Here is a 14,500-nt window from a genome sequence, read left to right as displayed (position 1 = left end):
TTAGTGTTCATTACACAAATAAATGCCCTTACTGGGATTCGAACCCAAGACCATCGGCTTCGCAGGCAGGGTTCACTACCCACTAGGCCAGAACAGTCGTCAATCATGTAAGAATTATAATACAGTGAAACCTGGTTAAGTGGGACCTGGATAAGTGAGAAACCTCTATAGCTGGGACTCATGGTGCAGTCCCGACACTTTAGCACTGAATTACCTCTGTTACTGAGAAAAAAGGAACCTCTATAACTGGGATTCGTTGTTGAAATTTTATAGTGATATTTACCTCTATAATTGAGACAGAGAGTGTATTTTACCTCTATTACTGAGACTATATTTATAAGATTACATTTTCCTAATTGTTTTTTAGAATTTTATAGGGAATTGACTTCTGTATCTGAGATAACGTCAATCTATGCTGACCTCTCTAACTTGGACTTCATTGAATAAGTTCCGTATTCTAACTAACTCTTAGTCTATCCACAAATTCCGCATTTGCCTAATTGTGTCAAAACAACTTCAAGTTTGATTTGGTTCATTTATACACGAAAAAATAAATTTTTATTAATTAAATTTCTAATACGCAATGAAGCCAGTATCAAATTTAATTTAATTTTGAAATATCTATCCTTTGGAGAATCATTCAAAATAAATTCAAAGAAATATTTAAACAGACTTAAAAAATATTTAGGGACAAGGATTATTTTACCTTATTTATTTTTAAAAATAATTACTAAATACCTTATTAACCACCTCTATAACTGAATATACTCTATTCTCACCTCAATTAATGGAACCCTCTGTAAATGAGACAAAAAATTATTTGTACCTGGCTAACTGGGAGCCTGGGTAAGTGGAAAACCTCTTTAAGTGAGACAAATTTGCTCGTCCCTTGAGATCCCACTTATCCAGGTTTCACTGTATGTCTCACCTGCTAGCCATTTCGACTTTTCGGCCCATCTCCCCCAGACTCCTGGCCACGCTCTGCTCGAAGGCCTTCTGTTCTCTATGGCTCTGCAGCATGGCGTCGAAGTCTGAGCCTCGCTTCCGAAGAACTGCTTCCAATTCGGCGTCGGATATGTTGTCGAGACTGTGTCTGTAAAAAAAACAAGATTTTTGTCAAAACATTTTGTTAAACAATCAAATATTAGTAGTATCTATATTATTAACGCCTTTAAACGAGCAAGGTTTGTTTATTTATTTATATGTATATATATTTTGGGGATCTCGGAAACGGCTCTAACGATTTCGATGAAATTTGCTATATGGGGGTTTTCGGGGGCGATAAATTGATCTAGCCAGGTCTTATCTCTGGGAAAACTCGCATTTTTAAATTTTTGTATGTTTTCAATGCAAAGCTCGGTCTCCCAGATATTTATATTAGTATGTGAAAATGAAAATGAAAAAGAAAAAGTTACGTCAACTAAATAATGAGCCCTAAACGCGCTACAAACCTCAATCAGCTAATACCTAATCGTTTGTCCTTATCTGTCGTAGAAAGGGATAAAACATCATTGAACTAAATCAGGCCCGTAAGGTTTTATGGGGTTAGATAAAAAAGATAAAGATAAAAAATAGTTTATTCAAGTAGGCATATTACAATGCGCTTATGGACGTCAAATAAACCTTTACCGGCTCCAACCGTACACCTCTGCCCCGAGAAGATTTAAATCCCCCCTCAATTGGAGGAGGGTATCCCAATATGGGACCGGCAACAAACTCGGCGGGACACATCTTTTCAAAACATTATTACATCTTATAATTAACATGCATTACGAGTAATTAAGAAAAATACAATTTAAAGGTTAATCTTTATACAGCGCGTGTTTCATAAATTATCGTTGTTATTCAAGACGCTATAATTGTTTCTAGATATTTTAGCTTAGTGCGTATTAATACTGTTATCTTACTGCTATTTATAACCTTAAAGACGTAAATTTAGACTTGTTTGACGCTGACACAAACGCAACACACAATAGTCATTTTAACTTACATGATAGTCCATACAATGAAAAACCTTTGCCACTTATTTATTAATAATTTCTATTCTCCATGATTTTTTTAGTGTTATTGACGGGATCCTATCTCATCGCATAATAATTGATTGTCATAATGTAATGTTACGCATAAATCTCTTTTCGCATAATTTTTCTCCAGCTGAAACAGAAAGTATTTTCGAAAATATTTTGCATAGGTTGTGTAGAATAGGGTAGGTTAGGTTAGGTTTGTGTTATAATTTTTTCAGAAATGTTAATATTTCCAGCACAACAACAATTATGCGAAATGAGTTTTATGCGTAACATTACATTAGGACAATCAATTATTATGCGACCCAATATAGACCCGTTATTGACACAATGAAAAACTAGTATAGGTTTTCCTTTTTTTGAAAATTTGCAAAACATTTTTTTTTTCTTTTAAGCAATACCTATAAACCTAGAATATTATATACTGAAGCGATCGACATCAAAATCAAAGTAATATTATGTTAAGATTTAGTTTGTGGAAACAGTTTCTCCCAAAATGGAAATTGTATGAAAACCGAAAAGTTTGTCAGTAGCTATACTTCCCTCTTATTAAGATAGTAGGTATTTATGTATTTAACACTAAAACGATATCCTTTCAACTTTTTCAAAAAAAATATAAACATATTTTTCTTTGCAACAAAAATAACAAAAAGTTTGTCAGAAGTGGGATTCGAACCCACGCCCACAGAAGTGGACTGCGACCTGAACGCAGCGCCTTAGACCGCTCGGCCATCCTGACTTGTTCTGTGTCGATGAAAATAGCGTACGAGATCACAATGACAATGAATGCGATCAATCAACCCTCGTATTGGTGTCGGCGGCCGATCGTAAGATCAGGCATATCGTGAAATTCCTAGGCATATCGTGAAATTCTTAGGCATATCGTGAAACGTGAAAATCTTTGACTTGTTCCCTGAGTCGACGGAGCCCCGCTATCCTATTTCTGGACAGGTTGCCCTTCGGGCATCTGAAGCAACCTAACGAACCTATCCTATCTATATATTGGTTTAATGTGACTATCGTCAAAACATTACACAGGAACGAACGATCTGCCTGATCTTACGATCGGCCGCCGACATAGGCACAGAATAAAATAATAGTACTAGGTATAGAAGACTCACTCTCTAACAAAACGCGTCTGTCAAGATCAGCACAGATATGGCCGCTAGGTGGCGACAGCGCCACGCGCGGCGTATGCCAAACCCCAAAATTGGGGTCGAACGGATGTACTTTTAGCTACCGGTAGCAAAGCGACGAAATCGCGGAGTGAGCCACGCCTGGTATTAGTCGTTTAGTCGTATTGTATCGTATAATTGGTCAAACCAATTTGTCAGTCAGTAAGAACCAGGAAAACTATACCCATCCTTTTCTTTTACTTGTGCTACCTAGTACTAGTGTAAGACAAAGATAGTATGATTCTCTGTCTATGATTGAAATGACAAACTATAAGCTCTATTTTTAGTATATTCCATATAATTAAATACATAGATCACTAGATAAGTTTTGCAATAGGTAACCAAATATGAAACAAAGATGTGGTCTATCACATATACTTTTAAAAAACCGGGCAAGTGCGAGTCGGACTCGCGCACGAAGGGTTCCGTACCATAATGCAAAAAAAAAAAACAAAAAAGAGCAAAAAAAAAAACGGTCACCCATCCAAGTACTGACCACTCCCGACGTTGCTTAACTTTGGTCAAAAATCACGTTTGTTGTATGGGAGCCCCATTTAAATTTTTATTTTATTCTGTTTTTAGTATTTGTTGTTATAGCGGCAACAGAAATACATCATCTGTGAAAATTTCAACTGTCTAGCTATCACGGTTCGTGAGATACAGCCTGGTGACAGACGGACGGACGGACGGACGGACGGACGGACAGCGAAGTCTTAGTAATAGGGTCCCGTTTTACCCTTTGGGTACGGAACCCTAAAAACTGTAATTATTTCCATAGACAATGATTGGCCGGCAAACATTTACTTTCTTTTGCTAAATTGGAAATTCCATCCGCTGGTGGCCTAGCGGTGAGAGCGTGCGACTTGCAATCTGGAGGTCGCGGGTTCAAACCCCGGCTCGTACCAATGAGTTTTTCGGAACTTATGTACGAAATATCATTTGGTATTTACCAGTCGCTTTTCGGTAAAGGAAAACATCGTGAGGAAACCGGACTAATCCCAATAAGGCCTAGTTTCCCCTCTGGGTTGGAAGGTCAGATGGCAGTCGCTTTCGTAAAAACTAGTGTCTACGTCAAATCATGGGATTAGTTGTCAAGCGGACCCCAGGCTCCCATGAGCCGTGGCAGAATGCCGGGATAACGCGAGGAAGAAGAAGAGTCGACTACCGGTACTTGTTACTAGAATTTTCTAGCGTCGCGACACGAAAATTTTATTAAACAACAATTTACAACAATTACAACTTCAACTAATATTTACTTTCTTTTGCTAAATTGGAAATTCCATAGCGTAAGTATTGAACAACCAATTAGGACCCCAGATGGCGCGGAGCGTGATGGTACAATCGACGTCAAAGATATGTTTACACTTTCGTACCTTACTCCTTTGGGGTCATCCATTAATTACGTCACACGAATTTCTAGGTTTTTTGACCCCTCCCCCCCTCCATGTCACACTTGGTCACATTTGGCAAACCCCTCCCCCCTAGTGCGACGTCACACTTTTTCTACGAAATCGCCAAATCGAATTAAGTACCTAAGTATTATTAATATTTTATCAAAATATTTTTGACGATATAAATATTAGTAATTTTATACTTAACCCAAAACTGCTTAGGAACGAAAATTAAACGAATAAAACCGAGTATCGTTTTAAAAACTTGTTATTTAAATGTATAGCGAATAAAATAATTTTAATAAATTTTCGGTTACTGATAAAGTTAAAGTGACGTCACAAAGTTTGTGTCTCCCCCCTCCCCCATGTCACAATATGTCACATTTTCTTGACCCCCTCCCTCCCCCTAAACGTGTGATGTAATTAATGGATGACCCCTTTGCAATAAGGCGAAAAATGTAAAGATACAGTCAAGGAATTTAAATTCCGACCCATTTCGTACTTTGTCACAGTGACAAACGTATGAGGTCTCTAGCGGCTTTCATATTGATTGTCACTGTGACAAAGTACGAAATGGGTCGGAATTTAAATTCCTTGACTGTACCTCTGACGTCGACTGTACTATAAATCTATAATACCGGGTGTGGCCTGTAACACGAGCAAATAATTGAAACATAGATTGTTCTCCTCAAACGGTGACACTTTTGTTCAACAACTTTTAAAAATTATGAAGTATTTAACTATTCAGACTCCCTATTTTTCATACAAAATAAATATTAATATCTTCAATGGACGCCATCGCCACGCCATATCATTGTGATTGACGTTGCTTGTCACGCCTTAAACATAACAAAATTCGCAATGCATTGCGTCTTAGAATAAACTTTAAAGTGTATTAAAAATCAAACCACAAGTTATTTTTAAAAGTCGCTGAACAAATGTTGGTCAGTATGAGGAGTACAGCCTACAATTTAATTTATTGCTCATATTACAGGCCACACCCGGTATAATAGCGCTCCCAGTTCATCAAATCATGTATGCACGTGTTATCGCTCTAAATATACGTGATGTATCAGAGTGGAATCTTTCCGGTTCGCACTGGCTTGTGACCCGATATCACAGCGGACCCGGTAAACACAGCGGACAGGAAAACAGGAATTATTAATGGATCGATAATCTTTCATTCTTGTTACATGACTGATTTTGAATGAATTTAAAAAGAAAGTAAATCCAGTCAATCATTGACTCGCATCGAACCAGCGTCATCTGCTATCGCGGCAGGTGCCTGTGCCATTCGGCCACCGGGCCACAGCGGCCTAGGTCGAATTTTTCCAAGATATGCACTTCTTATTGAAAGCTTTTATGGCGCCCCCTGGGCATCCCTATAGTTCGTTTTTTTAGCATTAGAAAGAACTTTTTATGATGTGTTTTTCAATTAAAAGACACATCATGATTGTTTACCTTATTTCTAATGCTAAAAAAACGAACTATAAGGTAGAACAGTATGGTTCGGACCTTCTAACTGGATCATCTCAGGTCTACATGTAATAAAAACATATTATAGTTCGTAGCTTCGTAACTGAGCCCTGCGCCTAATCCTATAGTCTATTGTTAAGTAAAACCGCACGTGCTACTTACCTGCAAAAAAGGGTCATCCTTATTCTATTTGGCACCTGAGCGCAGGCTAGTCCAACGCTCAAAAAACCAGTGTAGTTGCGCTCTCCGATAACGCGCCTTTGTTACGCATCTCGATGACACATTTTAGACTGGTTCTGTAGCGTTCGACTCGCCGGCACTCAGTAACCGAAGTACGTATTTTTTATGCAGGTGGTACGTCGAGCTCTATTTGAAAGCTACACATTATAGTATACTACTCACTTTTCATATTCATAGCGGGTGACCTTAGACACTATGAGGCACTTGTCCATATGCAGTTTAGGCGGCTCCGTGCTGGCGCTCCGAATGGCCCCATTTAGGTGTTTTGATTTCCTGAGACCTGAAAAAAACGTTATTTTATTCAACACATATCACCTAAATAAGTAAACATATAACAACTCGCATCACATAAATTCGCGATAGACCCGATATAATTTTATTTTCATTATTTACTATGAGCCCATATTGTCCCACTGTTGGGCAAAGGCCTCCGTCTTATTCTTCCACGTATCCCTATCTTCGGAAGTCCCCCTCCAGTCTCCCACCCGATATAAATAAATAAAATATAAATATTATAGGACATTCTGACACAGATTGACTAAGTCCCACAGTAAGCTCAAGAAGGCTTGTGTTGTGGGTACTCAGACAACGATATACATAATAGGTATATAAATACTTACATACATAGAATACAAACATTACTCAGGAACACCCGTGTCATCACACAAATAAATGCCCTTACTGGGATTCGAACCCAGGACCATCGGCTTCACAGGCAGGATATAATAGTTTTAATAATCTCTCGTGTGTGATATGTTTAGGTATAGATTGAATAGTTATCGTCCAGTATACTCGTATTCAATCGATCATAATCTCTATATCTGAAACGTGTATTTTATTAAATACCGTAAGATAACATTGATAAGCGGTAAACAAGGTCTCGGTGACCCACTGAGCGTCTATTTCCTCCTCGAGATTATCGGAGAGGAATACTCCATGGAAGTTTATTTTTAGATAATTAAGTTATAAATATAACTAATTACGTAGAAGTCTTTATAAAGTGCCGGAATACGGCACGTCACGTCACGTCACGTCACGTCTGACTAAATGGTCAATATTAACGTTCCGAAAACGGGAATCTTTGGTGAAACAATACTAGTTAGCAGTGGCGGCGCGTCAAACATATCCATAGGCAAGTCGGGGCTAATTTGGCTTACATATTTCCTTTATAACTCTGCTCAAACGTCCAAAAACAGGCAAGCTGGTGGGAATCGGCTTTTATGGACGCGCCGCCACTGCTAGTTAGTACAGACGCCATCAGATATATCGGAGCGGCCAAGGTGTTCACAATATCTGAACATGCACTCTAACGCCTTGACAATAGAGGCGTGCTCAGATATTTGTGAGCACCTTGGCCGCTCCGATATATCTGATGGCGTCTGTGCATCTTGGGATAAAATGTGACTTTTGAAATACCTAAAACACTGAAGGTCTATATATCATATCTGAAATACCTATCTCAATTAGTTGGCAATGGGACCAACTGGGAATTAATTGTCAAAAAAGCGGCCTAGTGCGTGTCGGAGCACGCATTTCTAACGCTGGCGCCCTTAAGAGCTGTCAGTTGTTCGGAACTGTCAAAATTTTGTTCTTTCTGACAGGCCGATGCCGTCCGGCGGACTGTTAATCAGTGGACCCCTTAAAACAAAACACTAAGGTCAATGTGGCTATTTCCGTCATATTAGGGACCATAGGGTCTATTCCGTCCACTAGCGTTTTTGGAACAACCAACAACATTGATAATTTCGTCGACAAAGCAGCGATTGCTTTTAGTTTCAGCAATCAAAATCAAATGGTTTTTAGGGTTCCGTACCCAAAGGGTAAAACGGGGGGACCCTATTACTAAGACTTCGCTGTCCGTCCGTCCGTCCGTCCGTCTGTCCGTCTGTCTGTCACCAGGCTGTATCTCACGAACCGTGATAGCTAGACAGTTGACATTTTCACAGATGATGTATTTCTGTTGCCGCTATAACAACAAATACTGAAAACAGAATAAAATAAAGATTTAAATGGGGCTCCCATAAAACATGGGGAAACATCATAAAAACTAGTTTGATGTATTCAAAAAGTACTTAAATACACAATACAGTCCGTAGCGGCCCCCTTTTTTAAATATCTTTCGTTAAATTTAAATAATCACGATTACTTAGCAGTGGCGCTAGTGTGCACGTTGAAGGGCTCTTAAGCGGACTCCAAAGCTTTAACATTATCTTACTGCCGGATTCGAACTTTAAGATACGTCAATTAATAGATCTAGAAACGATATGGATTAGATGTGTCAGTGTCAAAAGTGACGTATTTGTTTGAAGAAACGTCACATTTGACACCGACATATCTAATCCATATCATTTCTAGATCTATTAATTGACGTATCTTAAAGTTCGAATCGGACCGTTAGGGCCCCCCCCCCATCTGGCGTCTTTCGAGCGTCGGCGTCTGTCGGCGTCGGTCCAGCGCTATGGAAAATGACGTCGCTGCGCAGTTGCGTCGACGCTGCGTCGACGTTGCGTCGACGTCGGCCATAGAATTGTAGACGCCGACGCTCGAAAGACGCCAGATGTGGGGGGGGGCCTTAGCCTTCTTTTCCGCCTAAACAATAAGGTATGCTTTATGTTGCTATGTGTGAATATGTGCAATTATAATATAATGCAAGGTTAAGAAAACACACTATTTACATTAGTTTATCATATGTTATTTTAACTTATTTACCCGTATATTACAGTACGAACATATTTATGCTCTGTCTATCGGTCTATGTAAACATAGGTAAGGTAATAAGTAAGTAAATATTCTTTATTGCAACAATAATTATACCTACATTTTACATACATGTAAAACTACAAAGAAATAAATAAGAAAACCATCTACCATCGGACTTTTAGACGCACGGCCGGTTTCCATCCTTACTTGGTAGATATTCCACCAATTCGCACGAAGCGCTTTGCTTCTACTTTCCTTATGCGCACTGCCAAGGAATGGAATTCCTTGCCGGCGTCTATATTTCCGTGTTCTTATAACCCGGCAACCTTCAAATCAAGAGTGAACAGGCACCTTCTGGGCGAGCTCGCTCCATCGTAGGCCACGTCTACGCCTCGGCTAGTCTGTGGCCATGAGTAAGCCCATTCATAATTGAAAAAAAAGTATTATAAATCGCTGTTAGATAACCGTCCCCTAAAAACCTACTGTAACCTATAATTTTATAATTATTTACATTTGAACAATATAAACATTCATCTAATGATGTTAGGGTTTATCATTCATGACCTAGTGTTAATAAATATTGCGACGTGCTATTAACAGCTTGCAGATTACCTACGTTCGTTATGGCTCCTCTACACGATGGGCCAGCGCCGGCCACTCCAAGGGACGCAGCCATGCGGTAGAATGAGATAGCAATATCACTTGCTCCCTCTAACGCATAAATGCCTCCCTTGGAGTGGCCGGCGCTGGCCCATCGTGTAGAGGAGCCATTAGACCAAACGTGACGTATATCTCAGGTCAGGACTGGCCTTACGGGCAATATGAATGGGGCCAGTGCAGCGGTGTGACTCCGCTATAACGCGATTGGTTGATGAGTTCGCATCACGCACGCGATTGGTCGCACCTAGTTGCGTTAAGGCTCCTCTTCACGTTGGGCCAACGCCAACGAGGGACGCAGTTATGCGGTAGAATGAGATAGCAATATCACTTGCTCCCTCTAACGCATAAATGCGTCACTCGTTGGCGTTGGCCCAACGTGAAGAGGAGCCTTTAGACTGCACGATTGGCTCGAATTCGTGAGTGACACCGCTGAACTCATAGAGGTGCAATAATATAGAGATGACACGGGAGAGGGGCCAAACGACCGAACGAGATGCACTAATGAAAATTTCAGTAGGAGTAGCAGAGAAAGCGGTATTATTGCTTGTCCTTGTCACAGTCTCACTTTTTCCCCACCAAAAATTTAGTATAGTTTATGGTGGGTAACAAATAACCCGACCGAATTACGTAGATTGTTTTTGGTAGGTTGTCAGGAATGTTAAAACGTGTTTTTAATATTGTCGCTGTGCGTATGTTTTGTCCCTCACGGAGGCACGCGTATAGCTCATCTATGTAATATTAGGTCTATGGCTGAACTATATTTAGTGCCCGTAAGGCCCGTCCTTAGGCCCCCCCCACATCTGGCGTCTTTCGAGCGTCGGCGTCTACAATTCTATGGCCGACGTCGACGCAACGTCGACGCAGCGTCGACGCAACTGCGCAGCGACGTCATTTTCCATAGCGCTGGACCGACGCCGACAGACGCCGACGCTCGAAAGACGCCAGATGTGGGGGGGCCCTTAGATATAAGTCAATGATAGAGTTAGACCAAGCTAAATTGGCAGCGATTTTGATAGCACAGATGGCATGCGTTGGGCCAGCGGTTCGGATATATCCGTCGATGGCGTCGAAAAGGTTAAACTGGCTAGTTTGAGGCGAGTTCTGTATACGTGGTGGGAATAGTCAGTTTCCTCATTAGTCTATCTATTTCTAGCATCATGATAAGTAGAATAATAACATGTTTATCTTAATAGATCAATCAACAAGAGGCGACCTTAGCACAATAGTTCCGTAGTCTTATGTCACAAGATATATGTAACTCCGTAAAAGTAAAGTCTAAGCATGCGTGGCTCACTCCGGGATTTCGTTGCTTTGCAACAGGTAGCTAAAAGTACACCTGTTCCACACAAATTTTGGTGGCTAGCCATAAGCCGCGCGTGGCGCTGTCGCCACCTAGCGGCCATATCTGTCCTGATCGTAACAGACGCATTTTATTAGAGAGCGAGTCTTCTGTACCTAGTACTATTATTTTATTCTGTGCCCTAGGTATTTATAAAATAATGCTAATTCTTGTAGACAAATCCCACAAGTGTGTACTCGAATAAATGGAGGAACAGATAAAACACTCAACTCAGTTATCCAGGAAATGTTGCTTCCTTATTAAACATAAACACTTCCTAATTATATACTTAAGGGTTATCTTTAGATATTTGTACAAAACATACTGAAGTAGATTATAATTATGACATTTATGACAGTAAGAGAAAGGCAGGAAAACCACGGAAAAGATGGGCTGACGACATTGTAGAGGCAGCGGGAAGGGACTGGATGGAAACCGCACAAAATAGATTAAAATGGCAAAGCTTGGAGGAGGCCTTTACCCAAACAGGGACCACAAAAAATTAAAGAAATATATATAGTTTGAAATGAAAAATGTAAATTGTGGAAAAGAAAAGGCTATATAATATAATAATATAATAATGACAGTAAGTATTTGTCTTAGATAATAATAATCTGAAGATTCTGAAGGCATCATGTAATATCAAAACTTACTTCTTAGTTTTTTAGAACCACAAAACACAGAAAGCATCAATTTTTTTTTTACAAAGAGTTTTATGTAATGGTTGGACTATGGGATTGATACAGGGATAAGTTGGAAAAGTTCTCGCACATTCCAGGACATTGACACTGAAAAGAAAATAAAGGTAACTTTCATTTTGGAAATGGAAAATTTTCCATTCCCATACAAAAACCGGCCGAGTGCGAGTCCTACTCACCCACAATATTACTTGCCAAATAGTTCTAGATAATATGAACGTAAAATAACATTCCGTACTATGAAATGTCATTTTAGTCTACCGAATAAAAAAATAGACTTTAGGTCAACAGGACCTAGGTCACCCTATAAATCTTCATTCCCTTGATAGTGTCGAAATATACGTTTTTATGCGGAATTAAATTATGTTTGCAATATAATATAACACTTTAAACTCTCGCGTTTTGTACACATATTTAATTACACAAACGGGTCTACCACAATATAATTTCATTGTTTTTACCTTTAATTCCGACGTTTCAGGTGAGTTGCACCAGCTGTGGTCATGGAAAGACTGACGTCCCAACATATGTCAACGGAGATATTAATAAAACACCACTCTTCTTCGTCTTTCCGTGACCACAGCTGGTGCAACTCAGCTGAAACGTCGGGATTAAAGGTAAAAACAATGGAATTATATCACGGTAGACCCGTTTGTGTAATTAAATATAAATAATGTTTTGTAAAAGACTACAAATATAAGTTGATTAATATCAACAGAAGTTTCTAGAAATGGCAATTATTTTGGTAGTTGTAATAAGACTAAATTTGATAAGAAAATAAGCAAAATGGTAGATAACAGATGATTGGGTACTAACTAGCTATATATAGTCACTACTTTGAAAAAATCTCATATCTCTCATTGCTACTCAAAGTCAAAACGCAGTAACTCTGTATGCATCCCATACATAGTTACCACATTCTTCTTTTGATTGACATAACAAAAAACGAGTTTTTTTTACAAGCTTTTATTTAGTTTCACCAGACCGTTGTCTGTCTGCCGGTCTGTAATCATATCTTGCAAGTTAAATTTGATCCACTTCCCGGTTTCCAATTGAGATGAAATCTTGCATGCATGTATAAATCGGATGACAATGCAATATTGTGGTACCATCGAGCTGATCTGATGATGGAGACAGGAGGTGCCCATAGGAACTCTGTGATGAAACAACGGAACCAAATTGTGTTAGGGGTTTTTAGAATTGTCTAGATGAGTATTAGTTGTCTGTCGTAAGAAAAGTACAGTCAGCGATAAAATCTTGTGCCAAAAATGAAATATTTGCCAAAAACTTGTTTAAATAGTCACAATTTATTATATTTATTATATAATAAGCAGATGTCACATAGATAAACAGCAAGGTCAATGACTTTGTGCCAATATTTAATTAGAATGTAATAATTAATTAATGTTTTTGTTAGAATAGTTATTATATAGGTATTATCTTATCTCTACAGGTGAAACATTACTTAGAGGACTGTTTTGTCATCATTATAACTACAGTGTAAGCCACTACAGTCTTTGCAATTGGTTTTTATACTTTTTCATGGTGTTTTCCCACTTAAAAGGTTAATAAAATCAATATAAAGGTAAATCAAATGATTTTGCGATAGACCCACTAAAATATTGTGTTCAAAATTTGAAAATTTTAAATGTTTGATTGCCTTTACTGATGTGGCTGAAAAGTAAATGAAAGAAGGGATTACCATAAAAGAATGATTTAGCCTGCAAAGTCCCTGTGTGGTTTTGCAAGTACTAATTCAATTTAAGTTTTGAACTCATATAGTGGTAAAACAAAGTTTCAAATTTAAAAGCGTATAATTTGCCGTGGGTTTTAGGATGATAAACAGGGCAAAAAGGCGAGTTTAAGATCGGCCGGTAAAAGGAATTAAATGTAAAATTGGAATGAAATTAATCCCAAAAATTAAAGGTTTCATTACTTACCTGTATGGAAAAATAAAAGGTACTAAACATTAAATATTTACTCACGTCTCAATCCTTTACTTATAGAAACACTGATGTTATTTAGCACTGACATTGTAAAACTTTTAAAGTTACAAAATAGTTCACTTAAATAAAAGTTAATCTTACACTATATTGTTCACACAATATTGTTCACTGATTAAAGATATTAGCTAAATCGTTGCCTCGTTCGACGCGCGTAATGCAAAGTATATTTTTAATTATTTTTTTTAAAGATTGAATTCGCCAAGGAACTTGTTTATCAAGACGTGGTTATCAACTGCCGACGTTTACGTTGATATTATTATACTAATCGGTTATAGAGGCGTGGCGCCGACATTAATACGTTCTAGTGTATGCGATAAGTTGTTTTCTAAAGATAAAGAAAATCGCAAAGGTCCTCAATACTCAATGAGATAAAGAAAATAAAATGACCACCAAATGACAATGACAAAAGCGAACAGCGGCCGCAGCAGCCTTTTGACAGTTTTGACGTTTGAGAGACGTATTTCATACTTTTTTAAAATGCCTCAACAACGTCAGTTGCGTTTCGTTTCTGCATGTTCACTCCTTTCTACACTTCTAATACTATATTAGACACTAGAACCATGTAAATGGACACTTTTGTACATCACGATAAGGTTGAAAACTGCGCCTTCTAGTTTTATACTCCGTCAAGCCAATCAGTATAAAAGGGCACAATCCAAAAGTATGGTAAGTATATCGCGCAACGCGCTTCAATTTTTCAAATTTGCAGTATTTTTCTACTGACAAAGCTGGTTTGCCAGAGTACATTTTAAGGATATCTCCTTTCGTTTCTTATATTTGTATATATACCC

At 38.6% G+C, this 14,500-nt stretch overlaps 1 protein-coding gene and 1 non-coding gene across 2 annotated transcripts in view; both read right to left on the bottom strand.

The window, feature by feature from the left end:
* Positions 1-14,118, bottom strand: part of LOC134677146 (NAD kinase 2, mitochondrial) — a 42,204-nt gene extending 28,086 nt beyond the window's left edge. Inside the window, exons 1-3 of the mRNA XM_063535604.1 lie at positions 13,689-14,118; positions 6,469-6,586; positions 929-1,093 (exon numbers count right to left, since the gene is read on the bottom strand). Coding sequence (XP_063391674.1) covers positions 929-1,093; positions 6,469-6,586; positions 13,689-13,737 — 332 coding nt within the window. The 5' untranslated portion in view covers positions 13,738-14,118. The remainder of the gene's footprint in view (positions 1-928; positions 1,094-6,468; positions 6,587-13,688) is intronic.
* On the bottom strand, positions 2,680-2,763 carry Trnal-cag (transfer RNA leucine (anticodon CAG)). Its single transcript has one exon. It is a non-coding gene; the product is annotated as a tRNA-Leu (tRNA).
* Positions 14,119-14,500: the final 382 nt, after the last annotated feature.

The sequence above is a fragment of the Cydia fagiglandana genome, chromosome 25 (assembly GCF_963556715.1).
Source record: "Cydia fagiglandana chromosome 25, ilCydFagi1.1, whole genome shotgun sequence".
NCBI classification, from domain to species: domain Eukaryota; kingdom Metazoa; phylum Arthropoda; class Insecta; order Lepidoptera; family Tortricidae; genus Cydia; species Cydia fagiglandana.
Note: the sequence above shows the minus strand (reverse complement) of the source record. Positions and strands in the feature narration are given on the sequence as shown.